Source organism: Micromys minutus, assembly GCF_963924665.1.
Source record: "Micromys minutus genome assembly, chromosome: 12".
NCBI classification, from domain to species: domain Eukaryota; kingdom Metazoa; phylum Chordata; class Mammalia; order Rodentia; family Muridae; genus Micromys; species Micromys minutus.
In genome coordinates, this window is record NC_137981.1 from 33,896,972 (window position 1) to 33,918,699 (window position 21,728).

Here is a 21,728-nt window from a genome sequence, read left to right on the forward strand (position 1 = left end):
TTCTCTCCATGGAGAGCAGGAGGATTCAGTGGGGTTTGCTGTTGTTGTTGCACCTACTTACAAAACACACAATTAAAAATGAACCATACATCTATAATATATATTATGTATACTGTGTGAGCATAAACATGTTTATATATGTTTGTGTATATGTTTATGCACAAGCATGTGATTAGCTATGTAAATTTATTTATTTACACCAGGTGGAATGTAACTGAAGATCTGAGAATACGGAGGCAGAGGGTGACAAGTTCAATACCAGTAGGGACTATATATGGAGATCCTTTCTGAGGAAACAACACACACACACACACACACACACACACCACACACACGTCCTCGTTTGCTCTTGTATACATCACGTTTTCCCTTGATAGACTGTGTGTATACCTATTAACTTCAGCTACTTATTTCTTCTCTGGGTTGCCTACAGGGTGCTCTTCTGTTCCTTGGGCAGATGAATCTTTGACTTCCGATATCCCTTAAACAATTAGATTCTCTTCGATCACAAAGTACTTACTGATTTTTTTCTATTTGATGTAATTTTTTGGCCTTGAGATCTAAAAAAAAAAAAAAAGAGCGGTACTTCTTTTCTTACGATTTGAGAAACCCACCAAAAAAGGCTTTATTTTATTTTATATTTTATTTTTTGACATCTGAGCGGCCTAGGCGCATTTTCGTGAAGGAGCCGCTAGGTGGCGCTCTAGAAGGAGGCCTCAAAGCAGCGTGCGCGAAGCCTCTCTTCACAAAGTCCCGCGGCGGAAGAGGAGGCGGCACGTGCGTGCGGCGCTCTACGGTGGCCGACGAGGCGGCTGAGGCTTTCTTACCCCAGAATACCTAAGCACCCCGGGAAGGTGCAGCGACGGTGGTTTGTGTAATCGCAGCTCCAAGAGGGGCGTCCGGCCAGCCGGCACCATGGTGAAGGAGCAATTCCGCGAGACGGATGTGGCTAAGAAAATGTAAGGACGCAGCCGGAGGGGTGGGGATGAGGAGGCTGAGGTCCCGGGTCCCAGAGGGTCCCAGGTGACGGACAGTTGTTAAGGAGGCGAAGAAAGTAGTTTAGGATTGCAGATCCTGGGGCGGGCGGGAGTGGGGGCGGGAGAGGGTGTATCCCTGAAGTACAGTGGAGAAATGGGATGGACGGCACAGTGTGGGAACGGGCATTCTGGCCAAGATGCCACCTTCCGAGTTCCTGCGCTGACTCCTCTCTGGCACGAGGAGAGAGTATGCTGACTCAAGGTTGCCAGCCAGAAAGTGGCTTCACAGGCAGCTAGATGGCAGAGTCAAAAACCAAGCAGCTATTCTGGGCTCTCTGTTTCAAAGCTATTAAGCCCTAGACCCTCCTTATGACTTTTAAGGTTTTTTTTTTGGGGGGGGGGGCGGTTAAGGCGGAGTTTTTTTTTCTTATTAAGAGAATGTACGGGAGGCCAGTGTTCCGCACGAATGCAGTCTTTCTGCTTGGTCTATTGTAGAGTAGACAAATCAGGCGTGGTTGTGGCAAATGCAACGGCAAGCAGAGGACATACTGAGAGCACAGAGTAATGAATACGTCCGGGCTCAGTGCAGACCAGGCCTCTTTCAAAACCCGTACGGGAGGGACAGGGCGGGCTGATAGAAGTGAAGCAGGGGCCTTAGACTGTGTGAGTCTTGCAACTCATGTCAGACTTTTGGAGTGTTTGACCAGGACAGTGTTTGAGACCATGGCCGGGATCCAGACTGGAATGCTGATGACTTGAACTAGGACTAGGGGTCTGAGGGTGGATGTGTGGACATTGGAGACTAGTGGATTTAAAGGGGCACAGGGCATAAAATGGAAAAGAGAAGTAGAGACAGGTAAGAGGGAGATGGGAGTGACAGAATTCTGTGCGGGTTACCATTCACTGGGACAGGCATCTTACCTGGGTGACCCTCCCAGCTCTTCTCAGTGCTTCACACCCACCCTACTCACATAAAGGGTTCCTCATGCAGCAGCCCAGGGATGCTCTTCCAATGCAGATGAGGTCAAGTGGGAAGGTGCAAGCCTATACTTACAACACTCAGGCCAAGGTGGGAGGTCAGGAGTTTGAGGCTAGCCCAAGCCACAGAGCAAGAACCGTCCTTCCAGATGAGAACTAAGTCTATGTCACTTGGATTTTCCAACAGCTCTCAGTAACACTGACGCTCAATTCCCTCCTAATTCCCTGCCTGCAGGCCTACCAGGCTCATCTTTACCCTTAGCTGTGTGTGCACCACCGTGCCCCAGTGCATGTGGGCCGAGGGATCTTTACCTTCTGCCTCAAATGTTCATCCTCCTAATCGCCCCTTCCTATTTAGTATTCAGCTGTAAGGTCACCTTTGCAGAGGGGCATTCTGACCAGAGCCTGGTGTCCCCTCAGACTGTACCATTTTATGTCATTTTTATTCTCTATAACTCTTAGGATCAGTTACCACTGCATGGGACATTGGTTCCAACCCCTTCCCCCACCACCACTCAAAACAGTTAACTATGAAGATGTTAAGTCCTTTATTCAAAGCGGCACAGGCACAGTATTTATCTATCTCTAGGTAAACTCTTTGACCATGTACATTGTTGTTTGACTGTGTTTATTAGAAAATAGCGAAGGGGAGGAGCCTGTGCATGAGACGTAACTTTTCAGATACAGTGAGTTGGACATGCCCATGCCCAGTTGTCTAGAGGCGGCTAACCGAAAGAGATTTGGAAGACGTCTGTATATACAAAGGACATCCCTGGGAGGATTGTGCAGTGAGAGGACGAGGGGGCGTTTGTAAAATGGGGGGCCCAATATCTAAATGATGGCAGTGGAAGAGGAACCCTCAAACGACACTAAAGGTCTAAAGGAAGACAGTAACGCAGGAGGGTAGAGAGGGGAGGAGCACTCGGGTGTGGGGAACCCTGAGAGCAGAGACAGGGAAGGAAGTCCAGACTGGGAAGAGAGTGGGGTGAACCCTGGTACCTGCAGAACAGTAACATGGGACAGGCATGTTCATCATTAGGCTGCCCACCAAGAGAGTGATCTTGATCAATAACACTTCATGAGGAAAATAAAAACTCTTTCCCATAGGATAAAGGGATATTTGAAGAAAGACCCAGTTTTTTTTTTTTTTTTTAAATTGGGTATTTTCTTTAATTACATCTTCTTAAAAATTTTTAAAAGATTTATTTATTATATATAAGTACACTGTAGCTGTCTTTAGACACACTAGAAAAGGGCACCAGATCTTATTACAGATGGTTGTGACCCAGTTGCTGGGATTTGAACTCAGGACCTCTGGAAGAGCAGTCAGTGTTTTTAACTGCAGAGCCATCTCTCCAGCCCCTTTAATTACATTTCAAATGTTATCATCCCCTTTCCCGGCTTCCCCCCTATTCCCTCCCCACCTCCCCGTGCCTCTATGAGACTGTCCCCCATCCACCCACTCCCTCCTGTCTTCCCACCCTGGCGTTCCCCTACACTGGGCTATTGAGCCTTCACAGGGCCAGGGACCTCTCCTCTCGTTGATGCCTAATAAAGCCATCCTCTGCTACTTATGTTGCTGGAACCATGAGTCTTTCTATGTGTACTCTTTGGTTTGCAGTTTTGCCTCTGGGAGCTCAGGGGGGTCTGGTTGATTGATATTGTTGTTATTAAACTATATTTATTTGAGTCTGGTGGAACAAGCCTGTCCAGCGAGTTGGAAGGACAGGTTGGTTTTCGTTTTGTGTGTGTGTGTATGTGTGTTTGTGTTAGATCCGTGGGCTTTGATATACTTTTCCTCTGTTTGTTTCCACTGCAGAAGCCATATCTGTTTTGGAATGAAGTCCCCTGAGGAGATGCGCCAGCAGGCACATATCCAGGTTGTCAGTAAGAACCTCTACAGCCAGGACAACAACCACGCCCCCTTGCTGTATGGGGTGCTTGACCATAGAATGGTAAGGCCCTGTCCCTCCCAGTGGTCCACGGTTGAGACATTAAATTGTTAGTCCCAGCTGGTTGTGGGTTATGGGGATGGAGCCTCTTTTTTTTTTGTGCTCTCCACTAATGGCTGGGTGTTCTTCCCCCCACAGGGCACAAGTGAGAAGGACCGTCCCTGTGAGACCTGTGGGAAGAACCTGGCGGACTGCCTAGGCCACTATGGGTACATTGACCTAGAGCTGCCGTGCTTTCATGTCGGGTACTTCAGAGCTGTCATTGGCATCTTACAGGTAAGCGAGGGAGAAGTTCAGCACTGCTCAGCCAGGGGCGTTGGAGTGAGCCTCGGACTGTGATCGAGGAGGGATATATCCAGAAGTGTGTATGCTAAGTGCATAGTATTCAGATCTTGCATTGTGTAAAATTCCGTACAGATTCTGTAACCTTCTGTTCCCTTGAGAAGGTCATAGCTGGCAGAGGTGACATTTTTTAAGAGGAGGGATTTTTCTAGCCTCTCATCTTTGTCTCTGTTCCGCTTAACCTTTGAAAGATGATCTGCAAAACCTGCTGCCACATTATGCTGTCCCAGGAAGAGAAGCAGCAGTTTCTAGATTTCCTCAAGAGGCCTGGCCTAACCTACCTGCAGAAGCGGGGCCTAAAGAAGAAGATCTCAGACAAGTGCCGGAAGAAAAGCACTTGTCACTACTGTGGTGCCTTTAACGGTGAGGGGAATGCCCAGAGGCTCAGCCATGGCCTTTCTGCTCACTCTTTGTTTCATGGATTGGTCTTGTAGGATGTCTTTATATCAGCTGTTTTCCTGTGATTTCTGTGATTATGGGCCCAGAAGCTGGTGTGTTCCTAGAACATGTTCCGCTCCCTTTGATGACTGTAGCAGTTTCATTAGACTAGAGCCTTCAGACAGAACCTGACTTTTTTTTAATCCTTGGTAAATTAATTCACTCTTGTAGGAACTGTAAAGAAATGTGGTTTACTGAAGATAATTCATGAAAAATACAAGACAAACAAAAAAGTCGTGGACCCCATTGTATCCAACTTCCTGCAGTCTTTTGAGACAGCCATTGAACATAACAAAGAGGTTGAACCACTGCTGGGAAGGGCCCAGGTGAGCTGGAAATGTATGCGGGGCCTTCGCCTGCACCTCTCAAACATACAGGGACACACATGCATACAGATGTGCTCATGCACATCTTCCCCTCTCCATCCCTAGTGTACCCACAGGGTCTTCTGCTGTCACTCCCCCAGCACCTCCTGGGACTGTGATAGGTGTATGTATATCTGGCACACAGTTTATTTGAGTTGGCTTTGCAACTCCATTTGGTTGGTTGTGATTTCCTGTTAGTGTTTTTCTTTTCCTAGTCGGGGTGGGGGAGTAGACGGGTCTCAGTGTAGCTCAGGATCCTCCATTCCCATACACGCTTGTGCTCCCACACCCAGGTCATGGGTGGAGCTGGTTAGCCCAGCCCAGTCTATGCCATTGTGGGCAGCACCACTTGATTAAGTAGAAAAGGATCTATAGTAGTGGCCCTCACTCAATACAGGCTCCTGAGGAGTTGCATAGGAATTAGAGTCTGTCCCCAAAAGACTAGTGAGTCCTCAAACTTGTCACAAACTACACATCCTGAGGCTGGTCAGCAGTATCCCACATCCTCCCCTTGTTCCTTACCTGTAGTTCCTGGTCTCTGCATCCTTGCAGAGCAGCCTCTTCCCAGTGCCCCCTGGCGGGCTCCTGAGTCTCTTGGAGAGCTGCTCGTGCTAATAAGTGGTTTCTAGACTTTCCAGTCCTCTGACCTTTCAGTTCTGTGACATCCCAGTGTCCTGTCTGGCTGAGGTCTGGCCTCTCTGACCTTTTCCTGCCATTTCTCAATGGACCTGACGATTTGCTGCCTTATTTTCTCACGAGGTAGGAAGACTGGAGCTACTCAACCAGTGTGATCCCTGCTGTTCACAGCTGCCGTCTAATGCTTCGGGGTCCTAATGGCAGCAGCCATTCAGATGTTTCTTTCTAACTTTGTTTCTCTCCTAGATCCCTAGAGAAAATGTTAATGTCAACTTAAGTATAACATTTCATTATTGAATGTAAGATTTAATTAATAAAATCCTCAGAAAATTTAGTAAGTAGAAAGCAGTCCATATAATGACTTTTACAATTTTATTTATTTATTTTATGTATGTGAGTACATTGTCACACTCTTCAGACACACCAGAAGAGGGCATCAGATACCATTACAGATGATTGTGAGCCACCATGTGGTTGTAAGGAATTGAACCCAGGATCTCTGGGAGAACAGTCGGTGCTCTAACCGCTGAGCCATCTCTCCAGTCCCCATTTGATCTTTTTTTTTTTTTTTTTTTTTTTTTTTGAGACAAGGTGTTTCTGTGTCAGTGGTTCTCAATTTGTGCATCTTGACCTCAGGGGTCGAACGAGCCTTTCACAGGGGTCACCTGAGACCGCTGGAAAACAGTAACAAAACTATGGTTATGAAGTAATGAGTATAATTTTATGATTGGGGGCCACTACAACATGAGGAACTGTGTTAAAGAGTTAAAGCATTAGGGAGGTTGAGAACCACTGTTCTATGTAGTCCTGGCTGTTCTGGGACTCACTATATAGACCTGGCTGGCCTGCCTCTGCCTCCGCTTCCCCAAAGCTGGGATTAAAGGCGTGTGACACCGTGCCTGGCTACATTCTTAGGATATTTAGAACTCTGATCACCAGTATAGTTCTTAATAAGTTAGCAACTCATAGCTTAACATTTTTAATACACTATTTTTGTTGACTGTTTAAGTTCACATATGCATATAGCATAGTGTCATATTCACCCTACTCTTCTATATCCTCTCAGATCCAGGCTTATCCCTTCCTAGATTCATGTTCTTTGTCTCTTACATAATCCACCAAGTCAAATTTATGCTGCCCATATATCAAGAGTGAGGTTATCACTGAACATGCAACCCTCCAGGAGCCACACCTTTAAAGAGAACTGGCTCGCTTTTCCCTTAAAGGTCATCAAGTAGCAATGGTTCTTCTTCTAGGAGTGGAGTCTTGTGAGCCCTGGCCCTCCTTCACAACATAGCACTTACATTAATGAACTTAATTCAAAGGTGATACATATAAACTTACTAAGAAAAATTTGATTATGATAAAAAGAAAACCAAAGATTAAGTTAGGTGCTTGCAAAAGGCTTTGCAACGAATAGCTAGAATCCAGATATCGGGGAGCCAGTGTGATGGTTTATGCTTATGGTCCCAGCTCCGGGAAAGCAGAGGCTGGTGCAGCCCTGGGGTTTGGCCTGCCAGCTAGCCCTAGGCAATTCACTACATAGCAAGTTTGAGGCTGTATGGGATCCTGTCTCCAAGCAAAGCAAATAGGAAAGGATAAGCTTACTACCCTGTATGAAACTAACCTACTATCCCTATTCCTTCCTGCTTCCTGTAGGAGAACTTGAATCCCTTAGTAGTTCTGAACTTGTTTAAGCGCATCCCAGCCGAAGATGTCCCGTTACTTCTGATGAACCCAGAAGCTGGAAAGCCCTCTGATTTGATTCTCACCCGACTTCTGGTGCCTCCCCTGTGTATCAGACCTTCTGTTGTGAGTGATTTGAAGTCTGGAACCAATGAAGATGATCTGACAATGAAACTGACAGAGATCATTTTCCTAAATGATGTTATTAAAAAGGTCAGTGTTTCCCATTAATTTTTGCATCCTGTAGTGAGTGCATCTGGAGATGTCTGCTCAGTAAAATTCGAGAAGACTCATCTGAGAGATCCGAGCAGGCTTGTTTCTGATCTCTCTGTACTCGCAGCATCGGATCTCTGGAGCCAAGACACAGATGATCATGGAGGACTGGGATTTCCTGCAGCTACAATGTGCCCTGTACATCAACAGTGAGCTCTCTGGCATCCCTCTCAACATGGCACCTAAGAAGTGGACTCGAGGCTTTGTCCAGCGCCTGAAGGGAAAGCAGGGTAGGTTCTGACAAGATGTGCCATTGTCCCTGTAAAGGGAGTAGATGTCTGTTCAGATAACTGCCAAACAGCACAGAGTGTGTCACCGAACTGTGATGTGTTTTGATTTATTTAGGTCGATTTAGAGGTAATTTGTCAGGGAAGAGAGTGGATTTTTCTGGCCGAACAGTCATCTCACCTGACCCCAACCTCCGGATTGATGAAGTAGCTGTGCCAGTTCATGTGGCCAAAATTCTAACTTTTCCTGAGAAGGTAAGTAGCATTCAGCTGCCCAGTTCTTTGTTTCAGTCCAGTGTTTCCGTTTGGATAGTTCATGCTACACATATAAACAAATCTCCAGAAACCCACACAGCTTTGTGAAAATATCTCATTCCTCTTTGTGGGTTTTTTGTTGTTGTTGTTTTTAAATGGGTGCCCTGCACTCCAGAAGGGGGCGTCAGATCCCATTGTAGATGGTTGTGAGCCACCATGTGGTTGCTGGAAATTGAACTCAGGACCGCTGGAAGAGCAGTCAGTGTTCTTAACCACTGAGTCATCTCTCCAACCCTTTCACTTTAAACTCACACAGCCTCTGTAACATCTACACTGGTACAGTCATCGATGTAGCTGGTGGTTGTTGGGTGTTTGTTGTTATAGTGGTAGAGATTTTTTTTAAGTTTTTTTTTTTTTTTGTTTTTTTTGTTTTGTTTTGTTTTAATATGAGCACATTGTAGCTGTCTTAAGACAGACCAAAAGAGGGCATCAGATCCCATTACAGATGGTTGTGAGCCACCATGTGGTTGCTGGGAATTGAACTCAGGACCCCTGTACCTCTGAGACAACCTGGGACTATTTGTGCCAGGCGTATAAGCACTCAACTTGCATTCTTTTTGATTTTTTTGTTTGTTTGTTTGTTTGTTTTTTAAGATTTTATTTAGTTTATGTATGTGAGTACACTTCTCAGACACACCAGAAGAGAGCAATGGATTCCATTGCAAAGTGAGCTACCATGTGGTTGCTGGAAATTGAGTTCAGGACCTCTGGAAGAGCAGTCATAACCACCAAGTCATCTCTCCAGCCCATCAATAATAGTTGTTTGGGTTTTTTTTTGTTTGTTTGTTTGTTTGTTTTTTAAGTGTCTTGTTTTTGGTAAGATGTGGGTTTGTTTGTTTGTTTTTTTTTTTTTTTTTTTTTTTTTGAGACAGGCCTTTAATTCCCATCTTTGCCTCCCAAGTGTTGGGATTAACTGCATGTGCCACCACCCCCTGGCTCAGCTTTTTAAGGTTTTAAAGGGATGATAGTTAAAGTACTTAAGCTACTTTCTTTGTATTTTGTCTTTATTCTGATTGTGTGTGTGTACACATGCATGAGTGTGAGTGTACATGTCTTGTAGTGTGCATGCAGAATCAGCACCATTTTCAGGAGTCAGTTTCTCCACAGTGAGTTCCAGTGATTGAGCTCTGGTCCTCAAATCCACTGGCAGGTGCTTTTCCAAACCTCCGAGCCATGGCACCAGCTCTTACCGGATTGCTGCCAGCTAGAGACAGCCGCAAATGAAAACAGAAGAGCCAGCTTTTCCTTTTTATGTATTTTACTTTCCCTTTTTCTGGTGCTAGAGGTGGAGCTGAGGCCTCATCTCAGGCTCATTCAGCAGTGTTTAAAACAGAGTCATGCCCTCTAGCTCAGGCTTTCCTCAGACACCAAAACCCACTCATCCACTTTTCAGTCCGGCCAGTGTCACTGAACCCTGCAGGGTTGCACGTGCCGGTGACGTGGGCATGTTGAGATGCTTGTCAGTTTGGGGAGCGTGGTCTCTGGAGTTTCTCTCTCGTGCTTCCCGTTGATGAATGCGTGCATTCCACCTCTGTTCCCCGACTTGCTTTTCCTACATCTTTCAACACCTTTGTTGGTTTAATCCTCATACTTTAAACTATTCACTGAGAGCGTTTTCCTAACCAGTGCTGATAAATAGAGTAGGCAGTGTTTCTCATTTGCTTGCACATTTTGCAGTGTAGCCATTCAAAAACTTCTGGCCACACAACTGTCAAAATAATCAAAACACTCAGTTCTTCCTAGTTAGTTTTCTTGGGATGGCTTGTTAGTTTTTAAACTGTGGAATCACAGAGTCAAGGAGTTGGATCATTTCAAAGCTGTTGCTGGTCATCTGGAAAGCCTGGAGCGGTCTGCATTCAGCTCATACTCTTGAGTTTATATAAGATGGTGGTTACTGTACACCAACCCTGACCTCTGCATGGACACAGAGCCCTGAAGGGCCTGCTCAAAAAAACTTGCTGATTAGTTGTATACCTGTGGTTTACGGACAGCCTGGATCATTAGTGCTTGTGGTAAACCTGTTTCAGGAGTCCTCATTTGGATGAGAAATGACCTAATGCCTCCCATGGAACTGCTGACTGAGAGGTTAGAGTGTGGCTGAAGCAGGCCACGCCCTGTGGTATTGCTGCCATATCTTCCAAGTCTTAGAGGCTCGTAGACATTGGCAGATGAAGCCACCACAGATTGTGGTTCAGTCCCTTGTTGCATAGTGCGGTGCAGACGGGGAGCCTGGAGATCGAGAAGAGACTTAGCCCTGCCTCCTTAGTTCTAGGCTCCTGTCTGCCAGCTTGCTGTTCTTAAACATCAGTCAAACTCTGTGGTAGCTTTTTTTCTCTTAGAATCTGTGCAGGGAACAACTGAATACTGCTAGCTAGCTTATGAAAAGAAAGACTGTTTCATTGTGTTTTTTAAATCATGGTCTCATAGGTGAACAAAGCAAACATCAATTTTTTGAGGAAACTGGTTCGAAATGGCCCGGATGTTCACCCAGGAGCCAATTTCATCCAACAGAGACACATGCAGATGAAAAGGTAAGGCCTTCCCAGTTGGGTGGGATTAACTTGCGTTACAGTACTGCTCGCTGGAACCAGGCATGCATTCCACATAGTGAGTGGCATTTTGGAGTGTAGCGTGTACATGTTTAAGTTGAGTGTACTTATGGGTATTATCTCTGCTTGATCACTGCATGTGCAGGAACTATTGGTCTTTAACATGTGACATTATTAGACCTGGATGCACAGAACATCTTGAGGTACAGAGGCCTGTTTTCTCTCTCATGGGCTCTTGAGGATCTCTCACTGGTGCTCATTTCACCAGGCTTGGCTTGCAGCACCAGGTGAGGTGACCACTAATGGCTTCTGTCACGAGAATCTTAGGAATCCGCTATAAAAAGGAGTAGTACTGTGTTTCTATGATTCTAGAACAAAGCACTTTAGTATATAACATCTGTCTCCTGGATCTGGAGAATGAATCCAGAACTTTGAGGATGCTAAGCAAACACTGTATGTACTGCAGAACCATACCTCCAGCTCCCAGTACCCTCTTTTTAAAAATAGGATCTTGCCGGGCTATGGTGGCACACCTTTAATCCCAGCACTTGGGAGTTAAAGGCAGACCGATCTCCAAGGTCAAGGCCAGCCTTGTCTACAGGGTGAATTCCAGGACAGTCAGGGCTACATAGACAAACCCTGTCTTGAAAAAGTGGGGAGGGGGTGTTTCGATGTATAGTCCATATTGGAGTGTAATCTCAGCTGGGATTTGAACCTAAGGTTCTGCCACTGAGCTATATTTTAGCTGTTTTCCCATTTCTAAAACTAGGGCATGTCTTATAATCAACTTGGCGTAGTTTAACAGCTTTTTTCTTGATGACACAAGACTAGTGTTACATCTTGAAAATGGAGCCATGTGTGGTGGCATGGTCTATAGTCCCAGCACTTGGAAGGCTAAGTTTCCTGGGCTACATGGGAAGACCTTGCTCAAATAGGTCAGTAAGATGGTATCTCGGATTAGTTTAAGTGTCATAGACATGGGTTCCTGATCTGAGGTCTGAGGACTGTGGGGAGAGAACTTAGCTCAGAGACCATGTGTCTCCTGCACCCTTAGGTTCCTGAAGTACGGAAATCGGGAAAAGATGGCTCAGGAGCTCAAGTTCGGTGACATTGTAGAGAGACACCTGATAGATGGAGACGTAGTGTTGTTCAACCGGCAACCGTCACTGCACAAACTGAGCATCATGGCCCATGTGGTGAGTGTGAGGTTGTGACTCTTATTTCCTGCTGAGTGGGAACTTACAGGGTATACAGTGAGCTGAATTCTGAATGAGTTAAAATTGCTGGACATCTCAGAGCCTTATAACTTTAAACTTTCCCTTTCAGTTTAAATAAAACTTGTTTTAGCCTTTAAAATTTGATGTGTGTGTGTGTGTGTGTTTGTGTGTGTTTGTATGTGTTTGTACGTGCGTGCATGCGCCATACGTGTGCAGGTGCCTATAGTTACCCAAACAGGATGGGCTGCCCTGAACTGGAATTACAGGCAGTGTGAGAGGACCAGAATGGGCTGGGAACCAAACTTGAGTGCTCTGGAGTAGCAAGTGCTTCTAACCTCAGAGCCATCTGCAGCCCTTCCCTTAAGAGTTCTTCAGATGCGAGCGGTAAGAACCATACACAGCACACAGTGGCACAGATCTAATTGAGAGCTGGTGTGAAAACGGAGGAAGTGGTTTCATTTTGCAAAGGCAAACGTGTTGTACACATAGCTATATATAAAATAGGCAAAAATTATTTGGTTTTGCTTTTGCCTGTTGACTTAGCAACTAAAATGCTTAAAAGAGTTGCATCAGCGGCCTCTTGAAGAGTGTTCAGTGTCATGGGCTTACCAGCAGAGGCGGACATGCGTGCTGTGGGCTCATCTGCAGATGACGCTCTGCTCCTGCCACTGCTTGTCATCTCTGAGCACAAAATGAGCCTGAAGACCTCACCAGATTTGGGTTCACCTTTTGGCAGAACTGATGTCTAGATGGTGTTGGCTATCGTGCTTGGCTTGTTTGGAGAGGTTCATGTGATCTGGCCACCCACTCTTGGTGATGCTAACAAAAAGATTCAAATACTGAGGCTACAAAGGGAGCCCTAATTTCTAATTTCTTTCTCTTCTCATGCATTATCCGGAGGACTTTTTTTTTTTTTTAAGTCTATTGTGTATGTGAATGCACAGTAGCTCTCTTTGGATACACTGGAAACCATCATGTAGTTGCTGGGATTTGAACTCAGGACCTCTGGAAGACCAGTCAGTGCTGTTAACTGCTGAGTCATCTCTCCAGCCCTATCCAGAAGAACTTTAATGAATGTATTTCTTTTGTTGTTAGGGCAGTGGCTCACCCTGAAGTACAGTTCATGGAGGAAAGACAGTATTTATGGCTATTTCTTTCCCTTTCTTTTCAGTCTAGGGAGGTATGACTCAGCCACTTTCAGTTTACTTACTTGATAGGTTTAGGTTCTTTGTTTTTTGACTTCCACTCGTTATAAACTCAGAGTGAATCTTCATGAATGCTTAGGTAATATAGACTGTACATATAGCCTCCTGTGTTGGTCTCTGCCTCAGTATGTTAAATTTGTCTTAACATACTATGTCTTTACCTTATGTTTTAACATACTTTGTCTTTGTCTCTTCCAGAGCTTGTTGACTAAATCTGTAAATGATATTTACCACATCAGAACATGTAGGAGTTCTTTTCTTCTGGACATGCCTAAGTCCTTTTGATATTTTGTTTTGTTTGGTGTTCTACAGGCCAGGGTCAAGCCCCACCGGACCTTCAGATTCAATGAGTGTGTCTGCACCCCCTACAATGCAGATTTCGATGGGGATGAAATGAACCTTCATCTTCCCCAGACCGAGGAAGCCAAAGCAGAGGCCCTTGTTCTCATGGGGGTAGGTAGTGCCTGTGAATAGGGCTCCATATGAAATTGCAGTGCAGGTCAATGCCAGACTAGCTGGGTGGTGGTGGTGCATGACTTTAACCCCAGTGCTCAGGAGGCAGAGGCAGGGGGATCTCTTGAGTTCAAGGCCAGCCTGCTCTACAGAGCAAGTCCCAGGTCAGCCAGGGCTACACAGAGAAACTGTGTCTAAAAGAAGAGAAAAGAAGAAGTAGCCTGCCATGGCAATGCATGCCTGTAATTCCAGCACTCAAGAGCCTTAGCTACCAGTGAGGCCCAGCCCACTGCAGAGACAAGAACATGAGTTCAAGGCCCAGCACGATCTTTCTCAAAGATGCGGGGAGGAGGAGTGCATTCGAGCCAGGATGGCCCTTGTTGGGGAGATGCCTGACTAAGTGGTTTGCCCAGGAGCTTTTGGCACATGTTTGTTCTAAATGAAACTTTCCTGAAGCGTATTCCATGCTGCTTTGGCCTCTTAAAGGTCAGTGCACTATTTTCTCCTCTATACTTAAAATGAGACTGCTGTGGCTGCAGAGCTTCCATGATAGGAGGTTTGTGCCTGCTCAGAGGAGTTGGTCTGTCCATTGCACCTTCCTCACTGACCTTCCTACTGCTGCACACGGACTGTTGGGTGTCTGCTCTGTAGGGCTCTGCCCTCTAATAATTGCTGACTAGTTAACTTGGTATAGCTTAGGGCTTTGTGAAATCTAATTGGGACCTAGGTATGTTGCCTGTGTTAGCTTTCTCATGAGCTCAAGTGATCCCCCTGCCTCAGTCTCCTAAGTGGTCAAGACTACACACATCTGGCTTGGCTTTTTTTTTTCTCCTCTGGCTTAACTTTCTACATTATAAACTAACCTGTGTTACAGTTGTGAGTACTCCATAATTCTACCCCAAGAAAATTGCTTGTAGAAAGTGTGGCTCTAGCCCTGTGGTGGACTATCCTGACATGCTCGAAGCCTTTCATTCAGTCCCCAGTCCCACTAGATGTAAATGGGTTAAAAACTTTAAGCCAGTTACTTCTTTGCTCCTGCTTTTCTCCTGTAGTGTTGGGATTGACTCATAGCCTTGGACTCTTGACCACTAAGCCACACTCTCAGCCTCCATGTTTCCATTGTTGAGATGGGCTTGCTCTGTAGCACAGGCTAGCTTAGAACTCACCATGATCCTTCTACATCTGCTTTTAGCCCTAATGTAATAGACTTGAAATACTATGCTTAGCCACGGGCTTCATCACTGATATGATACTTCAGACTTAACATTATTTAAGCCTTATTCCATGTGTTAATTCAGAGGTTTTCGTATGTATGTCTGTCTTTGTAGGATTTTTGTTTGTTTTTCTAATAAAAGGTGCATGCTGTTTTGTAATTAAAGGTAATACTAAAATGTTCTTAGGAAGAACAGTTAGCACTTGGACTCACCCAGTCAGGCACTGTCTTTGGCTGAAATCACAGCCGCTTCCACACATAGATGTGCGTGTGGGTCTGCTGTCAGAATAAACATTTGATGCAGCAGTTCCCAGGAAGGGCTTTAGGGCCCAGCTTGGAAGTGGGCCCAGAGTACACAGATTGACAAAATCTTGGAACTCTACCCCACATTCTCAACCTACTCCAGGTCACCTGCTGTTACCCTCTGAGAAGGTCTCGAAACCTAGGTGAGTGGGCCTTCGTCCCACCCCAGACATAGGGGTCATTACTGTGTGGTGGCTACAGTTGGGAAATAAAAGGTCTTTCTCTGACAGGGTCTTGGAGGTAGTGAGGAGGCCCAGAAAACCCAGTTTTACAGCAGGACCCCACATCACCTCATGGACATTAGAAAATTTCTACTCTGACATGGAAACTTCTGTTTGCTCTCAAGTGCTGTTAGAACTTAACGGCTCAAACAAGAGAAATTGCTCGGTTCTGTTGTGATTGTGGAGAAACATGGACTTGGCTGATTTCAGAGCTAACACTCCTCTTAGCACTCACAGGAGGAGGTTCTTAGCTGGACCGGGTGCACACTTGTTAATGCTAGTGCTGGAGAAGCTGAGGCTGAAGGATCACTGTAAGCTCTAGGCCAGCCTGGGTTACAGAATGAGTGCCTATTAGAGACTTTCCTTTTCCTTCGGTAGATAAGGAAACTACCAGATAATAAAGATGCTGGGGTAGAGACCCCTCAGTTCAACAGTCATGTGATGCAGGCTGCAGTGTGCAGCTGGAGTGTCTGACTTACACTTGTTTCTCCCTCAGACCAAAGCGAACCTTGTGACCCCACGAAACGGGGAGCCACTCATTGCTGCTATTCAGGACTTCTTAACAGGTGAGTTTGGGGTCTAAACCACAGTGATTCATTCTCCCTGTATGGCTTAGGCTGGGCTGGTGCTCAGAATCCTATCCCGTGCTTCTAGGTGTCAGGGTTATAAGTGTACACCTCTGTGCTCTGCCCTGTGTTTAGGTTTGCCATTTACCCTTGAGCTTGCTGGAGGTATTTTTTTTAAAACTAGTTGTTTAATCATTTGATTCTGGGTACACTCACTGAGCTTTACAGACTGCATTTATTTTTTTCTGTTGTTTCTTTTGTGGTTGAGGCTTAGGGAGAGGAGGTGGGGGCAGGGAATGTTGCTTCAGGTTAGGCTGAGTCTGGGGGATTTGGTGGGGCTTCGAAAGGCTGAACTGGGGGAGCAGTTTGGAAGGTCTTCGTGTAGGCTGAGTATGTGTTGGGAGGTGTTTATTAGGGCTTCATCTGAGTTAACTCTGAGCCTGTGATGCAGGCAAGGCTGATTTTCCTGAAACTAGAAGTTCTCTAGGCCTAGTGTCCAGCCCAGGTACTGCCACAGTCTGAACTGAGGCAGGGGATGAAGCAGAGCCAGGTTATCACTTTGGAGTCGAGTCAGGGGCAAAGGTTAAAACTGTGTGCATTTCCCCAATACGGCTCCTTTTCTTTTTGTGCTGGTCTTTACCTTCTTAGGTGCCTACCTCCTCACCCTCAAGGACACTTTCTTTGATCGAGCCAAGGCTTGCCAGATTATCGCTTCAATACTGGTTGGCAAAGATGAAAAAATTAAAGTGCGCCTCCCACCCCCTACAATACTTAAGGTGTGTTGGGGTCTGTGTGGGTTGGGGGTGGGGCAGAGGGGACTATGCTGCTGCTGGGCTTGCCTGTCCCCACTGCACCCTCTTGCCTTACTGAAGTGGGCTGTGGTGAGAGCCGACCAGCCCTATCTGCCCCATCCTTTCCTCCAGCCTGTCACCCTGTGGACCGGAAAGCAGATCTTCAGTGTCATCCTCAGACCTAGTGATGACAATCCCGTGAGGGCCAACCTGCGAACCAAGGGCAAGCAATACTGTGGCAAGGGGGAAGACCTCTGCACCAACGATTCCTGTGAGTGGAAGGAAGGGATGGGAGGGAAGGAGCAAGCAGGTGGCACCTCCATTGTTTCTGCAAAGGCCTGGGAGGAAGGGTGTTCTTTAGGAGGTGTCAGTCTCGGTTACTCTTGATGGCAGAGATCCGGGGGGGTCAGAGTGGTCCTTTTTAATGGTTTTCTCGGTTAGTGCAAGCTTGTTTAAGGTTTATAAGTTGTTATCATTATATATGCCTTTTAGACAATGTTCATTGTCTAACAGCCCAACTACTAGGTGGGTTTTTTAATGGAGGTAAGGTCTCACACTGTAGCCCAAGCCAGCATGGAGCTAACAGCGTCTTTCTGCCTCACTTCAGGAGTGCTGGCTGGCACTTCGTGGTGAGCAGTCCCGCCTCGTTCTGTTTTGGTGGCAAGGATTGAGCTCAGTGCCTTATGCGTGCTGCTATTACAGAACTACACCCTCCTCAAGACTGATGGTTGGTTTTAACTGATTTTACTTGGTCAGAAAGAAGTCTTGCTAATAAGATTCAGTATAACAAAGGATTTAAATACAGTTCATTCGAGTCTCTTTAGTAAAATCAGTGACTCCTCGTAAGGTTCACAACCAACATCCAGTGGTTACTGCCTAGCACAGTCTTTAGCTCTCCCCAGCTCACTGGCAAGCAATCCCTGACACAGTGAAGGTCAGAATGAGCTTGGCTAGCAGGGCCATGGCACTAGCTGTGTGAATCTCCAGGATGCCCTGCTGAGCTCTCTGAGGGTCAGAACTTCTACTGCGTGTAGTAGATACTGGTTCTTCTTGTTGCCTTATCAAAAAATAATTTTTTAAGGAGAAGTTCTTTGGCTGTACTCTGAATTTTCAGGATGTTAACAGTATTCTCGACCAGATAACTATTCACTTAAATACATTGTCAGTATCACCCTCCAGATGTCACCATCCAGAACAGCGAGTTGATGTGCGGCAGCATGGACAAAGGGACCCTGGGGTCGGGATCCAAGAACAACATCTTCTACATCCTGCTACGAGACTGGGGGCAGAACGAGGCTGCCGATGCCATGTCTCGGCTTGCCAGGCTGGCCCCTGTCTACCTGTGTGAGTGTCCGTAGCTTCGTGTTTCGTGCTGATGCTGCAGTAGGGAGACCTTAGTGTCTTCTGAGTGTGCTCTTCCACTGCTTCATGCCCACGCCCACACAGGACAAAGTGCAGAGTCATCTGAGCATGTATCAGTGGGGTCAGCTCAGGGCTGCCAGATTGGGGATGTGAATTTGATTTTGATTTTTTTTTCTTTCTAATCAGAACTTGTAGTAGCTTCCCATTGTCTATAAATGAGCACACTGCATAAAAAGCCCTTTGTGGGATGCTTCCCAGGCACTTGAGAAAGGTCTGCAGCCTCTGGGCTTCTGTTGCATTCTAACCAGTTGATTCAGTGTCAGTCTTGCTGTGCTCACATTGCTCTGTCTTTTGCGCACGCATACTTTGAAGGGTTGGGGTGTGTGTGTGTGTATCTTGTGTCTATTCTTGTTGGAAAAGTTCACAGTGGTAAGCCCTGGTGTATGTACGTGTTTTCATTTCTTGTGCTAATCACTAAGTCAACTCCTATAAATTTGCAAGAGTCCATTCTTTCTGGAAGTTCCCTTATTTCTTAGGTAATTTTATCTTCACTTCTTGCTGGTTTTACCTTGTGTTAATTGCATTTCTGTTACTGCATCAGTTGTGGTTTTTATGCCTTTTTTCCTATCTGTGTCTATCCTTGGCTCCTCTCATCTCTTAGTGTTTCTGTTGGTAAGTGGTGGTCTGCAGTGAGAAGGCTCTCAGCTCAACCAAGGGAACGAGAGGCTCATGGAACCCGCAGCTCCGTTTTCAGTCAGTGATTAGTACCTCACACGTGTCCCCAGCAGTAACAAGTTTCCCTAGGGAGGCTTGATTTCCTCAGAGACATCAGAAGACATGTCTTCCCCAGGGATAGTGACTTGGAAGTTTTCCCCATTATATTACACAGGTGGTTCTCCAATGTTTGGTTCTGTCTGGCTGTGACTGGTATTCCCAAATCCAGAGCCCTTGGTTCCTTTCTTGAGGATGTGTCCTGCTGTCTCTCTTTGGAGCACAGCCAGAGCCTGTTCCTTACACAGACTTTCCAGCCATTCACCTTGTTTCTTTTACATTCACCTCCATGTCCGGAGAACCTAGCAATCTCAGCTTTAAGCCTCTTAGCATTTGTTGGTTCTCCAACTCATGATGCGTAAGGTGCTCTCCTTTCCCGTGCAGCTAAGACTGACCATTCAGCCACTTCTTCACATTGGAAGCTTAGTCCCAGCCTACTGGAAATGGCATTTATATTGCCTTTTCTTTCCCCTGTTGGGGACAGAACCCCGATCACACAGCTTTGTCCACGCGTGACACTCCCTCCTCTTTTCTCTGAGAGGAGGAGGGCAGGCAGTATGCTGAGCTCCCCCTGACAGCCCGACAATGAGCATCACTCTTATTGTGCCTGCCAATTCTTCCTCAGCCAACCGTGGGTTCTCCATCGGGATTGGTGATGTCACACCTGGCCAGGGCCTGCTGAAAGCCAAGTATGAACTACTAAATGCTGGTTACAAAAAATGTGACGAATACATTGAAGCCCTGAACACAGGCAAGCTGCAGCAGCAGCCAGGATGCACTGCTGAGGAGACACTAGAGGTAAGACTGCCCTCCAGATCGCCATGGTCAGCTGTCCTGCTTACGGTGTGCTTGGCTAAAAGCCGTGAAGAGGAGATAGCAAAGGAGCAAAAAGAGAAGGAAGCACCTCTGGTCGCAGTCTTGGCCTGTGTTCTTTTTTTTTTTTTTTTAAAGACTTATTTATTATATATATAAGCACACTGTCGCTGTCCTCAGACACACCAGAAGAGAGCATCAGATCTCATTACAGATGGTTGTGAGCCATCGTGTGGTTGCTGGGATTTGAATTCAGGACTTCTGGGAAAGCATTCGGTGATCTTACCCACTGAACTATCTCTCCAGCCCTGGCCTGTGTTCTTATTAGTTTGACAAGGCAGGGCCTTTGCTCCACGCTCTCTGGTATGAAAGCATGATATCTGTTCTTTTCACCTTACGGGGCTGCTCTGAGTGTCCCTCTGTGCCTCTGCCCTCCCTGCTTGCAGCATCCTTTCATTTTGGTGAGAGACACCAAACTGTATCTCTCAGTGGGTTGATCATTGCCATGACTTGGGTACGGGGCAGGGAATGCTCATGCTGGACGGTCTTACACTCCCAACCCACAGCCTCCTCGCATGTGAAACCACTTGGCTGAATGCTGAGCTGGCTGCATCAAAATCTGTGACCTCTCCTCAGGAGCCTAAAGTTCCAGAGTAACTGGGTGCCAGCAGGTGGGGCACCAGGCTTTGTTTTGTTCTGTTTTCATAACAGTCTTACTCAAGCTCAGGCTGGCCTCTAATTCAAGCTCTTCTGGCCTAAGCCTCCTCGAGTCTTGTGATTTGCAGGTACTCTCTTTTTCTGCCTTCTCTGTGGCCTGCACCTTGTGCCTTCACTGTAGTGGGGAAGAGAGGCTCTCGAAGCATTATGTTTTCTAAGCTGGACATAGTGGCACATACTTATAATCCCAGTCACCCGGAAGCTGAGGCAGCAAAATGGAGAGTTCAAAGCTAGCGTTTTGTTTTCTCTTCAGATCATACAAAAATTTTGCTAAAGAGGGTTCAGAACCAGATTGGGCAATCTTAGCAATACTATGACTAAAAAGGGGGTGGAGAGATGCAGAATGCTTTTTGTGACGGTTTTTTTGAAATAAGGTTTCTTTATGTAAACCTACATAGTCTCTAATTCACAATCCAGCCGTAGCCTGAGTGCTGGGCTCCAAGGAGTATATTAACCCCCTGGAAGTCAGAATACTTTCAGTCTTACTGAGTTACACGGAGATAAGAGGATGCTTGAGATCACTAGAGTCCTCAATAGGACCAGGACTTCTAGAGGGTTTGGCACCTTAAATTGTGGGTTATGACTGCTCACAGGTAAAGGGGCTCCTTCTTTGCTCATGCACATTGAAAGCTTGCTTGGTGAGAACAGGCAGAGAGACAGATTGTACAAGCAGAGTGAGCAGTTCTCCTGCACATGTCTTTACAGGGCCGTGGGGACACACAGTGCTATGTCCAGGTGCTGTCACATGGACAGCAGTACACAAGGCCATGTGTACATTCTGCTTCATGAACAACCAGACTTCCTTTTTTTAAAATGTTATTATAATTTGCTATTCAGAACTCTCCAGAAGAACGGCCTTTATGCAACTTGGGCTTTTTGGTTATCAGAGCTCAGTAAACTTCACCAATTGGAAATAAATCGGACATCATTCGAATTTTCTGTAAATGTGAAATCATGGCTTCTCATGGACTGCATTTTCTTCCCTCCTGTCCCCTCACCCCAGGCTCTGATCCTGAAGGAGCTATCTGTGATCCGGGACCATGCTGGCAGTGCCTGCCTCCGAGAGCTGGACAAGAGCAACAGCCCTCTCACCATGGCCTTGTGTGGTTCCAAAGGTTAGCTAAGCCAACACAGTTGGCTGTTTGTGTGGCCTACCAGGGGCTTAGCTCTAGAACATGGATATTTAGTGCTTGTAACTTTATAGAGGCTTTTCATTTCTCTAAGTGCCTGTCTCTAAATCATGGAAGACTGAGCCTTTGTTTGCATTTAGGGCAGTTTTAAGTCTTTTGGAGAAACTAGTTGGTAATATGGCTGGGTTTCTGAGTTTGCGGGTGCTTTGACTAAATTTGATCATAAGA

The 21,728-nt window shown here is 46.1% G+C and overlaps 1 protein-coding gene across 2 annotated transcripts in view; it reads left to right on the top strand.

The window, feature by feature from the left end:
• The first annotated feature begins 841 nt into the window (after positions 1-841).
• POLR3A (RNA polymerase III subunit A) overlaps positions 842-21,728 on the top strand; it is a 36,004-nt gene continuing 15,117 nt past the window's right edge. For both annotated transcript variants that reach the window (XM_080925974.1, XM_080925975.1), the window contains exons 1-17: positions 842-959; positions 3,775-3,910; positions 4,046-4,183; positions 4,441-4,612; positions 4,859-5,013; positions 7,348-7,587; positions 7,715-7,877; positions 7,993-8,129; positions 10,617-10,720; positions 11,793-11,934; positions 13,473-13,613; positions 15,847-15,916; positions 16,565-16,692; positions 16,840-16,978; positions 17,887-18,051; positions 19,466-19,638; positions 21,374-21,485. In XM_080925974.1, coding sequence (XP_080782100.1) covers positions 916-959; positions 3,775-3,910; positions 4,046-4,183; positions 4,441-4,612; positions 4,859-5,013; positions 7,348-7,587; positions 7,715-7,877; positions 7,993-8,129; positions 10,617-10,720; positions 11,793-11,934; positions 13,473-13,613; positions 15,847-15,916; positions 16,565-16,692; positions 16,840-16,978; positions 17,887-18,051; positions 19,466-19,638; positions 21,374-21,485 — 2,359 coding nt within the window. In that variant the 5' untranslated portion in view covers positions 842-915. The remainder of the gene's footprint in view (positions 960-3,774; positions 3,911-4,045; positions 4,184-4,440; positions 4,613-4,858; positions 5,014-7,347; positions 7,588-7,714; positions 7,878-7,992; positions 8,130-10,616; positions 10,721-11,792; positions 11,935-13,472; positions 13,614-15,846; positions 15,917-16,564; positions 16,693-16,839; positions 16,979-17,886; positions 18,052-19,465; positions 19,639-21,373; positions 21,486-21,728) is intronic.